Raw genomic sequence first — 18,216 nt, forward strand, 5'->3', positions numbered from 1 at the left:
CATAAAAAGAAAGAAAGAAAGAAAAGAGTTACCAGCTCATGCCTGTAATCCCAGCACTTTGGGAGGCTGAGGCAGAAGAATTGCTTGAGGCTGGGAGTTCAAGACCAGCCTGGGCAATACAGTGAGACCCTGTCTCTACAAAAAAATTAAAAATAAAAAATTAGTCAAGCATAGTGGTGTGTACTCAAGAGGCCAAGGCAGGAAGATCCCTTGAGCCCAGGAGCTCAAGGCTGCGGTGAGCTATCATGGCACCACTGCACTTCAGCCTGGGCAATAGAGCAAGACTGTCTCAGGAAAAAAAAAAAAAAAAGTTACCAGCATAATGAGAAGTAAATCTCTTGGGCTGAATAACAGGATTATTTCTTTCCAAGTCCTTGCTTGGCTCAAGATTCCCTGCTTTCCTTTAGGGAGGAGGGGCTCAGATCCCTGTGGGAACGCCGACTTTGATTCTGGGCGACTCCATATGCGTGTGGAGACTGGAGTCCTTCTTTCAGATGATGTGTCTTGCCACATGTCCTTTCATACAGCACACAATGACAGTTGGACGGGTTCCTATCACCATTGCAGACAGCACTTCTGTGGCCCACAAAGACGTCTTGGAGGTGGCTAAAATTGGCATACTACTGTCTAACGTGCACGTGTTGCATGAGATGGAGGAGTAAAATTTAATTAAAGACCAAAGATACAGCATGCTCACGGAGCCCTGAAGCACCAGAGACTTTGGCCCAAAGAAAAGGAGTACGTTTCAGTGAAAAGCACACAACATTACTGGCTGCTCTTGAAAACTTGATCTGTGGTCCCCAGTTCCCAAGGATGGGAAAGTGGCCAAAGCCCACTCAACGCTGGGAGCCGTCCTCCTAGAGCCAGAGGGATCCTGCCTGTTCCAATGTGTCTGCGGGTTTTATGGGCATATTTTTCACACCCTGTTCTGCTATTAAAAATAAAATGAGGCACACATCACATGTCTCTCCCAGACTGCAAGACCCATTTCCTTCTAATAAGCCTCTGGTTCGCCTGGGCTTTCCTTACCCTAGAAACATTAAATCTCCAGAGGTGCCTATTATGGATTTCTAGTTTTGTATTTTTTTTTTCCTCTTTCTGCTATTTTGAAAAAAAAAAAAAAGAAGTTAGTGAGGTTTGTCTGCTTCTGCAGACAGACAGACAGACACACACACACACGCACACAGACACACACACGAATTCTCTACCTGGGAGCCAGGAGCTCCCTATGCAAATAGAGAATAAAGAAGGACAGATTTGTCTTACTTACCTGCATGCCACAGAAAATAGAAGCCTGAGCTGATGTGTGGCCTGCCTTGTCCTGGGCTTGGTTGGAAGAGGCCAGCCTTGCTCCAGACTACAGAGTAAGCCATAGGCATTCAAGGCTTCAAAGGAGCAGGTCCCTTTAGCGGAGGGAAGTTCTGGAGTGACCTCCATCTATAGTGTGACTTGCTAAATCCAGTAGCCCCAAAGGTGGGGCAACCCGGAAGTCCAAAGGCTCAGCTGTCCAGGTCCTCATTTCCAGGTCATGTTCTCAAACACCACCAGCTAGGGCCCGGTGGGGTGTCGTCCAGTGTAAGGATGTAGGTTGATGTTCACCCGTAAGGTCTAGGACATACAGGGAGACCGCAGGAGCAAGGCCTGCCAATGAAAGGAACCCACCCTGTCCAGCCATATCAGCAGCCCAGCGAGTTCAGGATTGAGTCAGAAGGAAAGGGAAAGGGAGATGCCTTGGGAAGGAGCGGTCCAGAGAACTAAGAGCAAGGCTAACTTACAACTGGCTATCCAGTGACTGTAGCCGCAGACCTTGTCATCCTCTGACATTTCCTACTGTTGTCTCGTATGTCCTGGCTCCCATGTAAAACCCTGCTATAGAGGCTGGAAGGAGATCAGACCTAGCCCAATTTTTCTGATGGGGAAATTGAGGCTGAGGGGGAAGCCTGCACCAGCTTGAAGGGCAGCGCTGGTGCTGGCTGCCTCATGGGCTGACTCTCACTTTGGGAGGCCTGGTCCCTGCATCTTCCCATCCTTGGCAATTGGGATCCGAGCTCAGGCCACATGAGGCTATGTCCTCCACTCCAGTGTCCTTGAGCACAGTGCGCCATGACCTCAAACTGAGCAGTGGCTCCAAGCTCCTTCCAGACCTGTCGGGACTTGGTAGGAAAACATATGGCTGTTCTAGGTCACCTTGAGCATATTTCATTGATGGGAAAAGCTCAAAATGCAGACAAATGCCTTGATTCAGAATTTGGGTTGGACTAAAATTTGTTTCTATACCATTGATGGAAAGAAAGGGGAGGAGGTGTTGAATAGCAGATTAATAGGGTATGTAAGAGAACACAGGCTTCCTGTTCTTCGCTTAACCACTTTAACGATGTCCACAGATTCATAGAAAGAAGGGCTGGAGGACCTGGGGGATCCTTGCAGCCAGCACAGCTCATTTTACGCATGAACAAACTGAGGCCTCCAGGGTTTGGCCGCAGACCTAATTAGCTAATACGCCTGGCTGGAAGCCTAGGGTCCTGGTGCACAGGCTGGTCTCCTCTCTGCTGGAGCCCACAGTTCATCACAGAAAGAATTCAGCATGCTGCATTAGTATTGATAATGAATTTACTACTAATATATGATTCTTATCCATTCAGACTCATCATCCGTTGAACAGCTATCTGTCTAGCGCCTCCTACAGTGTGGGCAGGGAATGCATTAAGATGAAAGAAGGGTAGGAGGTGCTTACCGCTCAGAAAAGAAGCCAATCGTAGTATTTCTAGATGGAGTATGCTGGATGTCACAAGAAAGGAATGAATGACCTGCTGTGAACAGTCAGCAGAAAGGGAGATAACTTGGCTATGGTGAGCAAAGACAGTTTTGTGGAATCCATGACCCCTGCTTTGGTGTTTTGCAGTGGGCAAGTCCATGAAAACTTACTCCCAAAGTCCGAGGAAGCTGAGAGGCTGAAGAAAGAGGCTGGCATGTCTAGCTTCTCAGAAAGAAACATTTAATAGGGACTTACCCTATGCCTGTGTCTTGCGGGTTGGTGAGACAAGATGGTGGATCCCCCTGGCCTATCACCTACCAGACCCAGGACTTACATACCATAGGGAAGGAATGTGTAGGACAATTGTAGGGAGAGGCAGGAGTCTGCCTAAGGGCAGGATGTATGGTAAGTACACGGTCTTACACAAGGAACAGTAGATAAAATAGAAAAGGCATTCCCAGAATTAGAGTTTATCAGAAGTCAACAGGGCAGATTAGCATCCAAGATGGAGTCACTTTAGCATCCACACTTGACCTTGAAGGATGGATATAATTTTGGGCAAGGAAAGAAAAAGGGAAGATGTTTCGGGCAAAAACACTGGAAGCAATAGTGTGGCAATCTGAAAAGCAGCCTCCAAAGATATCAAATCCTAATCTCTGAGATTTATAAATGTTACCTTACAGAAAAGTCTTTGAAGATGTGATGAAGTTAAGAATCTTGAGATGGGGAGATTATCTTGGATTATCTGAGTGGTCCCTAAAAGCAAACACAAGTGTCCTTATAAGAGCAGGGCAGAGGGAGATTTATAGACAGAAGAGGAGAAGGTGGAGATTGGAGTGATGGGGCTACAAGCCAAGGAATGCTGGAGCCTCTGGCAGCTGGAAGAGACAAATAGATTTTCCCTTAGAGCCTTCACAGGGAGCACAGCTCTGCTGACATCAGGATTGTGATCTAATGTTGCTGATTTTGGAATTCTGGCCTCCAGACTATGAAACAATAGATTTCTGTTGTCTTAAGTCACCAAGTTTGTGGTAATGACCATGCCAGGGCATGGCAAGATATTCAGTGAGGTAATAAGTAAATGAGTCAGAGTCAAGGGGCTTGTATGCATTTGAAGAGCGATAGAAAGTTTCTGCATGCATCTTACCATCTTGAGTGGAGTCAGGCTGAGTGGGAGAACCCCAGTGCCTGGTGGATCATTTTTATTTCTCAGTATTTATTAATACTGTGCTTCTCACATGATAGAAAGTCAATACTAGTTGCGTGGCATGGTGAATAATGACAGCTGACATGTCTGGGCTTGCACTTCGTTTATTGATGAAAAGTCAAAGCTGCTCTAGGTCTGGTGTGCTCAGAAACAATTAATGAACCTTTCATCTTCACACTGTGACCTCCAGTTCCTTGTGTTGTACATCCAATCCAGGACTGACAGCTGCAGTGGCTCTGGAGAAGGGGACTTTAGGTGGAATTTAGAGCAACTCTGGTTTAGGGGAAGAGGAGGGGAGATTGTCTGCCAGGTGAAACAGCCCTTACTGACAGCAGAGTCGAGTTCTCTGCTAGCCCAGGGACAAAGTGATTAAAGGCGTCTTTTGAGTTTTCATGATGCTCTTATTGATCTGAGGTTGTTTATAGCTACAAAACACCTGTAAATTAGGAGAATGAGATACAAACAGCAGGGTACTTAACCCTTCTCCTCCTATGAGGCTGAAAGAGCTTTCTGCACAGCTCCTACAGCTGCAGGGATCTGAAATATGCCTGCAGAGGGGAACTGCATTCTCCTTTCCTCCTGAGGACTGCAGTTAAGAGGCAGCTTTCTCCTCACAGCTGAAACCAAATCCTCATCTTTGCTCAGAAAGTGTCCTTGGTTAACATGATTCTCTGCTGGGACCACCATCTAATCGTGTGCCTCCTACAGAGTTGGAGGATGCTCAGGTCCAGCTGTCTCCTTTCTTCCTTCCTCCCCTCCCCCATCTCCCCTCCCCCCCCTCCCCTCCCCCACCTCCCCTCCCCCCTCCTCCCCTCCCCCTCCCCTCCCCTCCCTCCTTCCTTCCCTACTTCCTTCCTTCCTTTTCATTTTCTTTTTTCTTTCTTTCTTTCTTTTTCTTTCTTTCTCTTTCTTTTCTTTTTCTTCCTTTCCTCCTTTCTTTTTCTTTTTTCCTTCTTTTGTCTGACTGCCTTCCTTCCGTTCTTCCTCCCTCCCTTTCTTTTTCTTTCTTCTTTCCTTTTTCCTTCCTTCCTTCCTCCTTACTTCCCTCCTTCCTCCCTCCCTCCCTTGCTTTCTTCCTTCCTTTCTCCCTCCCTTCTTCCCTTTTTCCCCCTCCCTCCATTCTTTTCTTTTCCTTTCTCTTTTTTCCTCCCTCCATTCTTCTCTTCCACTCTCCCTTCCACCTTTCTCTTTTTCTCTCTCCCTTTCTCCCTTTCCTTTTCTTTCTCTTCTTTCTCATTTTCTCTTCTCCTCTCCTCCCTTCCATTTCCTTTTTTCTCTTTCCTTTTTCTTTTCTTTGTTTCTTTTCTTATGTTCTTCTTCTGTCTTCCCTTTTATCTGATTAAAGAGTTTTAACAAATCACTGTTTGTAAAGCAGTTAGGAGTTCTCGGTAGACAATCACCAATGACTGCAGTGCAATAAAGCCAACCATGTGACCACTGGACTTTCTTTGCTTTTCCATTGTAGAAATCCGAGAGGCCTTTCGGGTTCTGGACCGGGATGGGAACGGCTTCATCTCCAAGCAGGAGCTGGGCATGGCCATGCGCTCTTTGGGGTACATGCCAAGTGAGGTGGAGCTGGCCATCATCATGCAGCGCTTGGACATGGACGGTAAGACCCGTACAAGCAGCTTCTCCCCTGAGACGTGCCCTGGTCTCATCAGTGAGACGTCGGATTTATGCAGGGCCTTGCACTTTTAATTCCAAAGACTTGGTTTACATTTGAGAAACAGAAACCTGGACTAGAACAGGCTTTTTTGGTAACTTTCCATAGAGTTCTAGGGCCCTGTAGAGATTGTTTCAGGGCCACTATAGGATGGGGCAAGGAAAGAAGCCTGGCTGGTGGAGCAGTTATAGCACCTTCTTATTTCCCTTCTCCTCCTTCTCCTCCCCTCCCCCCTCCCCATCCCTCTCCCCCTCCCCATCTTCCTCTCCCTCCCCATTCCTCCTCCCTCCTCCCCTTCCTCCTCCTCCTTCTTCTTCCTCTTCCTCTTCTTCTTCTTCTCCCTCCCCCTCTTCCTCCTCCTCCTCTTCTAAATAACAGCTTTATTGAGATAGAATTCACACACTCTAATATTTACACATTTAAAGTGTACAATTCAGGGGTGCTTAGTGGATGCACAGGGTTTTTTTTGTTTGTGTCCTCTTTCTTTATTGGATGCTTTGTAGATGTCACGCAGATCTAAAAGTTACATTGTTGAGGAATTATTTAAAAACTGGTCTTGGTCCAGAGCTCCAAGCTAGAAGCAAAAAGGAATGGAGATGGCGGGATCTTCCTCCAACATCACCAAAACCCCTCAAACAAGAATCCTAAGCTCCTGCATGGGCTAGAGCCTGGGCTTGGGCTCTTGGGCTAATCCTCAGTGTCTCTGGCTGCATCACAGGCAGGAAAAGTTCACCAGCAATGGGCTGCAGGGAACAGCCAGTAAAGTCCAGACATGGACAAATGTAACTGGAAGGAGGATATGAAACAGACAGGTAACTGTCCTGCTGTAGTTAAGAGTGCAGCTAACGCAGGTGGAGGGGCAGGGGAGGGGCCTCGGGAGCAGTGCTGCCGCACTGCGGGAGTGTAGTCCCAGTGTAGCCAGAGGAGAGTCACAGCTTTGTAAAACCAATGCCACAACGGATTTTAGTTGGAAGCCATTATCCTCAGCAAACTAACACAGGTACAGAAAGCCAAGCACCACATGTTCTCACCTTTTTTCTGTTTTCATGACAAGTCTATTTTAACATTTTTATCTTATTTTAATTTAATTTTTATTTTTAATTGTATTTTATTTATTTATTTATTTTTGAGATGGAGTCTCGCTCTGTCGCCCAGGCTGGAGTGCAGTGACACAATCTCGACTCACTGCAACCTCCACCTCCCGGGTTCAAGCGATTCTCCTGCCTCAGCCTCCAGAGTAGCTGGGACTACAGGTGCCCGCCACCACAACTGACTAATTTTTGTGTTTTTAGTAGAGATGGAGTTTCACCATGTTGGCCAGGATGGTCTTGATCTCCTGATCTCACCTTGGCCTCCCAAAGTGCTGGGATTACAAGTGTGAGCCAGCGCGCCTGGCCTAAATTGTATATTATTTTAGGTTCCAAGATACCTGTGCTTTTCCTCACTTATAAGTGGGAGTTGAATGATGAAAACATAGTGGGGAACAACACATACTGGGGCCTGTTGGGGGTGGGGAGGGAGAACATCAGGAAGAATAGCTAATGGCTGCTGGGCTTAATACCAAGGTGATGGGTTGATCTGTGCAGCAAACCACCACGGCACACGTTTACCTATGTAACAAACCTGCACATCCTGCACACAGACCCTGGAACTTAAAATAAAAGTTGAAGGAAAATAAAATAACACCTTCATCACTCCAAAAAGGATTCTCACGTCTCTTAGCCATCACCTCCCAATCCCCCTGTCCCCGCAAGCCCTAGGCAACCACTTCTCTATGTTGTCCGAGAGACTAGTCAGTGGGAAGCAGCTGTTGGTCTCCAGACAGAGGTCCTAACCCAAGACCAGAGGGCTCACATGTTGTGCGTCCTTCTGGTGAGCTGGGGATTCCCATGTACCAGCTTCGACTTGAGGTGTTCCCTGTTGGCCAGGATGTCTCCAGGCCAGTCAGTGTCTCTGCTTCCCACAGACCCGCATTTCCTGTGCAACCTGGAAAACAAATCCTAGACTTAATCCTGGGCCAGTCACTGTCCCCATTCCTGCCCAGCAGACTGATGGAAGGGGCTTCTAGGAAGAAAACTGCATTATCTTCCTGCCCTACCCCGCACGCCGATGTCTGCAGACTGCCTCCTTGCCTCTAAGTTCTTTGGGATGGTCTGTCCCAAGGATACCATAACCTGCAGGCTTTGGAGCCTTCTGAGCTGGAGCTACTGTATCATTCCCATTGTCAAGTCCTTCGGTCTGGACGTTCCCATTGTCCAGATCTGTTCAGAGGCTTCCCTCTTAGCCTCTTTTTTTTTTTTTTTTCTTTTTTACCCAACTTCCATCTTCTCCAAAGCTTCAGAGAAATGACCTGCAGCTTATTCTCTGATGACTGTGGCAGTCCCCTATCTAGTCCACACCCTTCTTAGCAGAATCGTGTTTTTGGATTGAAGGATCTTGGGACCAGTAGCAAAAGCACCCTGTTTTCTACCCAACTCTCTGCCCCATTTGGCTCAGTAATCCCAAGTTGGTTAACATCTCCAAGTAGCTACTGAAGACATGAAGTGTTTCAGTTAAGGCTTTCAAAGTAGCCCCATAGGTAGAGCCATAAGATCTGGTCCTCGCCACCTGTGTCTACACCCTGAGCCCCTTGTCTTAATTCAGTAAGCAAGTACTACGCCCCTTCATACGCCATGACTGCTCCACCCAACCACCTAGACACTCTCTGCTGTGCCTCACACCCGGCCAGGACCTCACTTGGTGAATGAGTCCAAAGTCAGAACTGACTGGCTTCATACCACCCTCAAACTCATTGATGGCATCTGCCAGGGCATCGATGGTCTCAATATCCAGGTGACTGGCGGGCTCATCCAGGAGGAGCATGTAGGGGTTCCGCCAGGCCAGCCAGGCCAGGCTAGATGCACAGATTTGTGCAACACATGCCACAGTCGATTTTAGAACATTTTCATTGCTCCAAAAAGAAACCTTGCATCTCACTTTTTTTTTTTTTTTTTTGACGGAGTCTCACTCTGTCACCAGGCTGGAGTGCAGTGGCGCCATCTCTGCTCACTGCAACCTGCGCCTCCCGGGTTTAAGCGGTTCTCCTGCCTCAGCCTCCTGGGTAACTGGGACTACAGGCACCTACCACCACACCCAGCTAATTTTTGTATTTTTAGTAGAGATGGGGGTTTCACCATGGTGGCCAGGATGGTCTCGATCTCTTGACAATGTGATCCGCCCGCCTTGGCCTCCCAAAGTGCTGGAATTACAGGTGTGAGCCACTGCATCCGGACAAAACCTTGCGCCTCTTAGCTGTCACCTCTCAATCCCCGTATTTCCCCAAGCCCTACGCAAGCACTTCTCTACTTTCCGTCTCTGTGGTTGCTTCTGCTGGACATTTTCTATAAATGGAATCATGTAATTTGCCTTCCTTTGTGAGTAGCTTCTCGCACTTACTATAGTGTTTCCAAGGTTCACCTGTGTGGTAGCATTTATCATGACTTCATTTCTTTTGATGGCCATATTCCTATTCCACTGTATGGACATAACAGCTTGTTTTATGTCTGTTTTCTATTTACTGAGTTTCCGCATACAACCTCGCTGGAAAAAATACAACCTTGTAGTGTTTCTTTAATTTGTGACAGAGTCTCACTCTGTCTTATGCCCAGGCTGGAATTCAGTGGCATGATCTTGGCTCACTGCAACCTCCATCTCCCAGATTGAAGCGATTCTCCTGCCTCAGCCTCCTGAGTAGCTGGGGTTACAGACGTGCGCTGCCACGCCTGGCTAATTTTTGTATTTTAGTAGAGATGGGGTTTCACCATGTTGGCCAGGCTGGTCTCGAATTCCTGAGCTCAAGTGATCCACCCCCCTCAGCCTCCCAAAGTGCTGGGATTACAGGTGTGAGCCATCGCGCCCAGCCCTCATAATGTTTAAAAAGCTTTGAGAAATGGGCTGGGCACAGTGGCTCACACCTGTATCCTAGCACTTTGGGAGGTCGAGGCGGGCAGATCACCTGAGGTCGGGAGTTCAAGACCAGCCTGATCAACATAGAGAAACCCTGTCTCTAACAAAAATACAAAATTAGCCGGGCATGGTGGCACATGTCTGTAATCCCAGCTACTCAGGAGGCTGAGGCAGGAGAATCCCTTGAACCCAGGAGGTGGAGGTTGCGGTGAGCCAAGATTGTGCCATTGTACTCCAACCTAGGTGACAGAGCAAAACTCCATCTCAAAAATAAAGTAAAATAAAATAAAATAAGCTTTGAAAAATGACTAGATTTGATTATCTTTAAGGTTCTTCCCTACTCCAGAACTCTAAGTTTTATCCCAAACCAGCTAGATCTTGCCTTAGATAAAGGTCTAGGAAGGAGGCCTCTTTGTTTTGTTTTGTTAACACACACCGTTCCCCTCTGAAAAGCAGCTTAATTCTAGGCATTGGGCACCAGAGGATTGGGCTTTTGGCATCCCTAGGTTGAGCATGAGATATACACCAAGAAGCAAGGACAGAGGAGATGGGCAGGAAGTCTCTTTGGAAGAACAGACCAAGGTTATGATAAGGAGATGTTTGCTCGGCCTGCAGGCTAGTTGCAAGAGCATGGTTCTCGCCTGTTATCTTGCTGGACTTGTTGGGAGGATGATAATAAGGGTGACCATATGGTGAATGGACCCTAGGGCCAACCGCCAAGTGCAGCTGTAGACGTTTATTTTCTGGTTCAGGATAGAGATGTTTTATCCAGGGTATTCAGTTGTATGAGTGGTTCCCAGCTTGTTCTCCCAATTCTGATTGCTGGTGACTCACCATGTCTTTGTAGGCCTGATTCGACCTTGCTTTATATTTTAGAGATATTTCTGAAAAGCTGGAGCAAAGCACACCTTTTCCAGCAAGATCTTACTTCCAGTGACTTCCATCATTATCTCAGAGATACATTTAGAGGAAAAAAAGTTTCCTCCTTAAAATGAGAAAAGTCTTAACCTGTACGTCTGTTTCTGGAACTAAGAAGGCTTTGGGTCTTTGATTCTGCTCACACAACTCTTGTAATAAAACCTAGTCAATCGCACCTGTAATCGGAGGTTGAGGCGGGCAGATCATCTGAGGTCAGGAGTTCAAGACCAGCCTCACCGACATGGTGAAATTCCGTCTCTACTAAAAATACAAAACAATTAGCCAGGTGTGGTTGCACGTGCCTGTAATCTCAGCTACTCAGGAGGCTAAGGCACGAGAATCGCTTGAACCGAGGAGGCAGAGATTGCAGTGAGCTGAGATTGCGCCACTACACTCCAGCCTGGGTGACAAGGCAAGACCCCGTCTAAAGAAACAAACGAACAAACAAAAATCCGAATCAAATGGACTAAATGTGAATGGAATTAGCAATTAGCAACTTCTTTACACACAGGAAGGGCTTATTTTTCTTGTAGAGTATTATTCCTGGTTATGTCTGGAAGTTATTCCTATAATTGTGGGAGAGTTATTCCTATAAGATTTAAGGATCTTGCTGGGTACCGTGGCTCACATTTTGTAATCCCAGCACTTTGGGAGGCCAAGGTAGGATGACTGCTTAAGGCCAGGAATTTGAGACCAGTCTGGGCAGCATAGTGAAAACCCGTCTCTGCAAAAATAGAAAAAATTAGCTGGGCATAGTGGTGCACATCTGTAATCCCAGCTAGCTGGGAGACTGAGGCAGGAGGATTGTTGAGGCTGATGCAGGAGGATTGCTGGAGCCTAGGAGTTCAAGACTGCGGTAAGCTATGATTACGCCACTGTACTCCCACCTGGGTAATAGAGCTAGACCCTTGTCTCTAAAAAAACCCCAAAAAACAAAACAAAAAAAAAGATTTAAGCGTCTTCAGCCCCAAGTTCATGCTTGTTTGTATATTCTTGCATTGGACCCCAGCTTGTGGGGAAATTTTTAGATTATTGCAAATTTTCCCTGATTTCATGAGAGCTTGGAGTCCCTTAGGGCTTTATGTGATGATATTGTTCAAAGAGCTCATCAGGGCTCAGGCATCTGGGATGCGATTTAAGAGACTTCAAGTTTCACCAATTTATTTGCAACTAATCATACTCAGCTACCAACGCCGAAAGCAGAACTTCTGAGCAAATCTCACAGCGGATTTCTATTCATTCCTTTAACAAAAACTCAAGTCATCAACTATTTCATGGTGACCCATCAGGTAAAAGCGCATTTATTTATTTTTGAAGCTCAGCTTCCTTGAAGTTTTGTTTTGTTGCCTACAAAAGATTTAGTACAAAATCCATGAAAATACGCAGCATTGTAGGCTACAGGCATTGCCGCCACAAAATTTATACAATCCCTAAGTGTGAAAAGAGCTAAATGAAAAATGCCCAGTCTGAGGTTGAAGTGCATGTCTTGAAGGTATTTTGCCAATTTCACTTTGCCAATGAGTGAAACTTCTCAGGTACCAGGTTCTGGTTATGGATGGAATGACTGCATTTAATTGTCCTTCTCTTAGTGGGACCTTTTGAGCTGTTCTGTTAAGAAAAAAAAAAAAAAAATTAGGTTCTAATTATATCCTTCCTTCCTCGCTTCTGTAACTGGGAATCCTCCGGAGATTCGAGCCTACCTAATTAAGTTTCTCTTTGGTGTGGAACATGTGGAACGGCAGAGATTTTTATTAGGTTGGTGCAAAGTAATCGCACCAGCCTAGTATGTGGATGATGCCAAAAAAAAAAAAAAAAAAAAAAAAGAAAGAAAAAGAAAAAGGAGTGTTTGGGGCAAAGCTTAGGATTCTTTGCTATAGGATGATCATGCCTCCTGGTCTGTACACCCTGGTATTGGGCAGGCGGGATGGCAACGGTGCCTCTATCCATCCAGCTGGCTGTGATTAGAAGCAGGTCTGGCCCACACACCAATCTTTCTTTCTCTGGGGTCCCTGCCGCTTTGCCCGACAGTGAGGTCATACCTTCGGCACGAGGCCCGGCTGGAATTAGCCTGGGTTTGTCTGTGCAACCCAAGTTGACACATGAGGTTTTCATTAGGTGGCTCCTTGGGAGGGGGGTGCCTTGCCGGCTGCACATGGAACAGTCATCTCCCTGGATTAGGGATCTCGCCTGGATTTCCTGGACACGGATCCAGCCAGACATTTCCAGGGGACAGAATGGAAGGCAGGCAGGAGGGTCTGGGCTTGCTCACCTGGCCTGTAGCCAGTTTGCCCTCAGTGGTGGGACTGGCTGTGTGTGTATGTGTGTGTGTGTGTGTGTGTGTGTGTGCATGCGCCTGCATGCACATGTGTGTGCCAAATGGGCTGAACTGCTCAGAGTTATTTTATTTTATTTTATTTTTTGTAGAGACAGGGTCTTGCTCTGTTGCCCAAGCTGGAGTGCAGCAGTATGCAGTAATTGCTCAGTGCAGCCTCAAACTCCTGGTTTCAAGCTATCCTCCCATGTCAGCCTCCCAAATGGCTGGGACTACAGGCTGCCCCACCCAGCTAAGTTTTTTATTATTCTTTGCAGAGATGAAGTCTCACTCTGTTGCCCAGGTTGCTCTCAAGTTCCTGGCCTCAAGGGATCCTCCCACCTTAGTGTCGCAAAGAGCCAGGACTACAGATGTGAGCCACTGGGCCCAGCCTGAACTATTCAGAGTTAAATACACAAAAAGCCCAAACTTCTGCCCAGTGCCTGGGGTCTCCTCTTTGGCTCATCACTGCAAAAGTTATTTCTTGGAACTTTAACTCAGTTCTTTGTTCTCTTGTGGTCACTGTTCCATTTCTCTTCCATCAGCCTCTGCAGCTAAGGTGACTTTTACCAAGCACCAGTTGAGGACCAAGATCCGCCTTTCCTGGATGCCTGTTTTTGGGGGCCAGGATCTCTGCATCAGCCCTGATTCTGGAAGCCTGCAGTTCTTTTCCACCAGGCTCCTTGAGCCCTTTAAGCCCAATTCCCAAGGTGTCCTTTGCATGTCAGGAATCAACTTTCCTCCTATGCATCATATTAGTTATGTATCATCCTTGGATTGGCTGACAAAATAGTGACTCAAAGCCCTGGCAAGGTGGCTCATGCCTGTAATCCCAGCACTTTGTGAGGCTGAGGCAGGTGGATCACTTGAGGTCAGGAGTTTGAGACCAGCCTGGCCAATATGGTGAAACCCCGTCTCTACTAAAAATACAAAAATTAGCTGGGCGTGGTGGCGGGCTCCTGTAATCCCAGCTGCTCAGCTGGTTGAGGCGGGAGAATTGCTTGAACCTGGCAGTCAGAGGTTGCAGTGAGCCGAGATTGTGCCATTGCACTCCAGCCAGGGTGTCCCAGTGAGACTGCCTCAAAAACAAAAAAAGGAAAAGAAAAACAAAAGTCACTCAAAAAATTGTCTCCAAAGCTGTATTCTGTTTATTTTATTTTTATTTTTATTGGTAGACACAGGGGGTCTCACTTTGTTGCCCAGGCTGTCTTGAACTTCCGGCTTCAGGTGATTCTCCTACGTCTGCTTCCCAAAGTGCTGGGATTATGGGCATGAGCCACCACACCCAGCCAAAGCTGAATTATAGAAGCAAGTTGAGAAAAATGGCTTCTTGAAGTCGCTGTGGGCTGGGCTACACCCTATGTGTTCCCCTTAGTTCTGTGATCCACACAAGCAGCTGTTTGGCTGATCTCAGAGCTTCCTGCAACATTCACTGGGGAATAAAGGCTTGGTATCCTCAAGACCTAAGGGATGTCTTCAGTTGATTTCTGCATTCTCAGTACTTTCAAAACCACACTACTGGGTCATCTGGAGTGAATCCAGCTAACTTTGCAAATGCTTTCCTGAAACAATCGAACCAGGAAACATTCTCAGCAGCGCAAAGGCCCTTGCACCAGCCCCGCTCACATTTCCTAATGCAATTCTCTCTTCTTCCAACCCGCGCCCACCTCTCCTCTGCGAGGAGAACAAAGGTCCTTCTTTCAAACAGTTGAAGATCTTGCCCTCTTCCTCCTTGATTTACCTTCTGTTCCTCAAAGATGTAGAATCTCATGCAATTCTAGCATGTGTGTTGGAGTTTGGAAATTCATTCTCATTTCTCAACTTATTTGTAATTTGTTTTCAAGGTTTGCCACTGCCTGGATAGGTGAATTTTATTCAGTTCAGTTAAATTTAAAAAGGATTTATTTCGGGCCCTTATGTGTGAACTTCCTTATTTTTATGGTTGGCAGGATTCACTCATGGTGTGTTTTGAGACAAACTGCTGAGCTGCCTGAGAACAAAATCATGGCCTGAGTCACATGAAAGATATTGGTGGTGTCCCCAATGTCAGCCCTCCTGTCCCCATCATCCCCTTTTCAATTGCCCATTCATTAAGAGTATGTATCCTGTGCTGATAAGTCACATTAATATGACTTTTCTGTTTTCATTTCCAATCTCGTAGAAGACAGAAAGGGTATATAATATATATAATGCTAAGCAGTGCTCATTTCCATTTCACCTTCAGACATGTCAGTGTGCTGGTCAGAATGCTCCAGAACTTGCATTCGGTCTCTTTGGTGAGACAGAACACACACTTCTTTCCCGTGCGTGAGGCAAGACGCTCACCCACAGACTGCAGGAAGTGGAACTACCTGGCGAGAGGGGAAAGCGGGTGGAGATTTTAGCCTAAAGCAGAGGTTCCCAAACCTGATTACACATCAGAAGCACATGGGGAGTGTGTTAAACCCAAAAACAGGGCCAGGTGCAGTGGCTTACGTCTGCAGTCCCAGCACTTTGAGAGGCCAGGAGTTCGAGACCAGCCTGGGCAACACAGTGAGACTCCCGTTTCTACCAAAAGACACACACACACCACACACACCACACACACTCACACACACACACCACACAAAATAGCTGGGTGTGGTGACTTGCACCTAGGATCCCAGATACTTAGGAGGCTGAGGAAGGAGGATTGCTTGAGTCTGGGAGGTAGAGGCTGCAGTGAGATATGATTGTATCATTGCACTTCAGCCTGGGCAACAGCACAAGACTCTGTCTCTACAAAAGAAAAAAAAAATAAAACAGATTGATAGAATCAGAATCCCCAAGCGTAGAGCCCAGGAGCCTGTAGCCCCGCCCCCCCCTTTTTTTTTTTTTGAGACAGAGTCTTGCTCTGTTGCCCAGATTGGAGTACAGTGGCACAATCTCTGCCCACTGTGCAACCTCTGTCTCCCCGGCTCAAGGGATTCTTGTGCCTCAGCCTCCCGAGTAGCTGGAATTGCATGTGCATGCCACCATGCCCAGCTAATTTTGGTATTTTTAGTAGAGACGAGGTTTCTCCATGTTGACCAGGTTGGCCTTGAACTCCTGGCCTCACGTGATCCTCCTGCTTGGCCTCCCGAAGTGCCGGGATTATGAGTAGCTGGAATTACAGGTGCACGCCACCATGCCTGGCTAATTTTTGTATTTTTAGTAGAGATGGGGTTTCTCCATATTGGTCAGCTTGGCCTTGAACTCCTGGCCTCAAGTGATCCTCCCGCCTCGGCCTCCCAAAGGGCTGGGATTACAGGTGTGAGCCATCATGCCCGGCCATGAGCCTGATCCTTTAACATCACATCAGGTTATTGTGCAGCCATATGTCCATTGACACAATTGGCTGGGGGGGACCCTGGGTTAAAAGAAAACTCTTTGGCTACAGAGTAGTCATCGAGCTTGCGGATATTTGCATGAGCAAGAAGGTCTGTGTGGAAGGTAAATGTGAGGTGATAAGGAGTTTTTCCTTTGGGAACCTGATGAAGGAAGTAAAGTCTGTCCTTAGGGGTTCAGTCACCCCTGTCTGAATGCAGGTGGCCCTCAAAGTGCTTGCATGTGCAGAGACCTGGTGTCCTCCCTCCTCCACGTGTGGTCTGAGGACAGTCAGAGTCAGCATCACCTGGAAGCATGTTTAAGATGCTCCATCTCAGGCCCTACCCCTGACTTGCTGAATCAGAATTTTCCTTCTTTCTTTCTTTCTTTCTTTCTTTCTTTCTTTCTTTCTTTCTTTCTTTCTTTCTTTCTTTCTTTCTTTCTTTCTTTCTTTCTTTCTCTCTTTCTTTCTCTCTTTCTCTCTTTCTTTCTTTCTCTTTCTTTCTTTCTTTCTTTCTTTCTTTCTTTCTTTCCTTCTTTCCTTCTTTCCTTCTTTCCTTCCTTCCTTCCTTCCTTCCTTCCTTCCTCCTTCCTTCCTTCCTTCCTTCCTCCTTCCTTCCTTCCTTTCTTCCTTCCTTTCTTTCTTCCTTTCTTCCTTCCTTCCTTTCTTTCTTCCTTTCCTCCTTCCTTCCTTCCTTCCTTCCTTCCTTCCTTCCTTCCTTCCTTCCTTCCTTCCTTNTCCTTCCTTCCTTCCTTCCTTCCTTCCTTCCTTCCTTCCTTCCTTCCTTCCTTCCTTCCTCTCTTTCTCTCTTTCTCTCTTTCTTTCTCTCTTTCTCTCTTTCTCTCTTCTCTCTTTCTTTCTTTCTTTCTTTCTTTCATCTTTCAGAGACAAGGTCTCTCTCTGTTGCCCAGGCTGGAATGCAGTGGTATCATCATAGCTCACTGCAGCCTTGTCTCCTGGGCTCAAGCCATCCTCCTCCCTCGTCACTGGTACTACAGGCGTGCGTCGTCACCACGCCTGGCTAATTTTTATTTTTTATTATTTGTAGCAATGAAGTTTTGCCATGTTGCCCAGGCTGGTGTAGAACTCCTGGCTTCAAGCAGTCTCCCACCTTGGCCTCCCAAAGTGCTGGGGTTACAGGCGTGAGTTACCATGCTTGGCCCAGAATTTTCCTTTTACCGAGATTCCCAGATGTTTCATATGCACATTGAAGTCGGAGATACCCTAGTCTGGGGCACACTTTGACAAAAGGAAAGCAAACCCAATTATATTTCCTTTTTTGAGGGTCTCTCTAGGGAGTGAAGCCCCTCCCTAGTCTCCTGCAGGGAACTCAGTGCCTGGAGATTTGTATGTCTACGAATGACATAATTCACAAAGCCACTAGTGTTGGTGAAGAACAACTAAAGAAAAATGTCTCTGCAAATGCTTGCATTTGTGAATAAGCATAATTGGTATTAAACTCTTTTGTATTTCACTCTGTGTTAGTGAATTATGGCTTGTATGCTTCTGATCTTACTGTGGCAAGTTTTAACTGGATAATTAATGATAAATAACACTTATGTAATGCTCACCAGGACCCCAGTGATAACACTGGATAACAATAATACTAGCTAATGCATGCAGAGTTTTCATCATGGGCCAAAGACTGTTCTAAGCACTTGATTTATTAACTTACTTAACTATTATGATTCTCGTTTTGTGGATGAGAAAAATGAAGTACCGAGGTTTCTAGAAACTTGCACAGGTCATGCCACTAGTAAGAGCCATGTGACTCTAAGATCTTAACCAGATAGCTTTTAGATATAGTATTCTTTTTGTAATTTTAGTGGATATAGGTCACTGAGGGTGACAACAGGACATTGAAACTCTTAACTGAAAACACACATACACACACACACACACACACACACACACACACACCCTTGAAATACCTTGATATTTCAAACCTATATGTGAACGTTTTGGCTTCCAATTGCTTTCCAAAATAGTCTCTAGAAACATGGGGTTCTCATGAGGTTACCTTTGGTTGGGCAAAAGACCCTAGCCACTCCCCAAAATGTCCTTGTATGAGAGCAGAGGATGTGAATTGAAG

The 18,216-nt window shown here is 46.4% G+C and overlaps 1 protein-coding gene across 4 annotated transcripts in view; it reads left to right on the forward strand.

The window, feature by feature from the left end:
• CALN1 (calneuron 1) overlaps positions 1 to 18,216 on the forward strand; it is a 660,470-nt gene that overhangs the window by 321,234 nt on the left and 321,020 nt on the right. For all 4 annotated transcript variants that reach the window (XM_025379137.1, XM_025379134.1, XM_025379136.1 and 1 more), the window contains one exon: positions 5,428 to 5,571. In XM_025379137.1, coding sequence (XP_025234922.1) covers positions 5,428 to 5,571 — 144 coding nt within the window. The remainder of the gene's footprint in view (positions 1 to 5,427; positions 5,572 to 18,216) is intronic.

Source organism: Theropithecus gelada, chromosome 3 (assembly GCF_003255815.1).
Source record: "Theropithecus gelada isolate Dixy chromosome 3, Tgel_1.0, whole genome shotgun sequence".
Taxonomy (NCBI): Eukaryota; Metazoa; Chordata; class Mammalia; order Primates; family Cercopithecidae; genus Theropithecus; species Theropithecus gelada.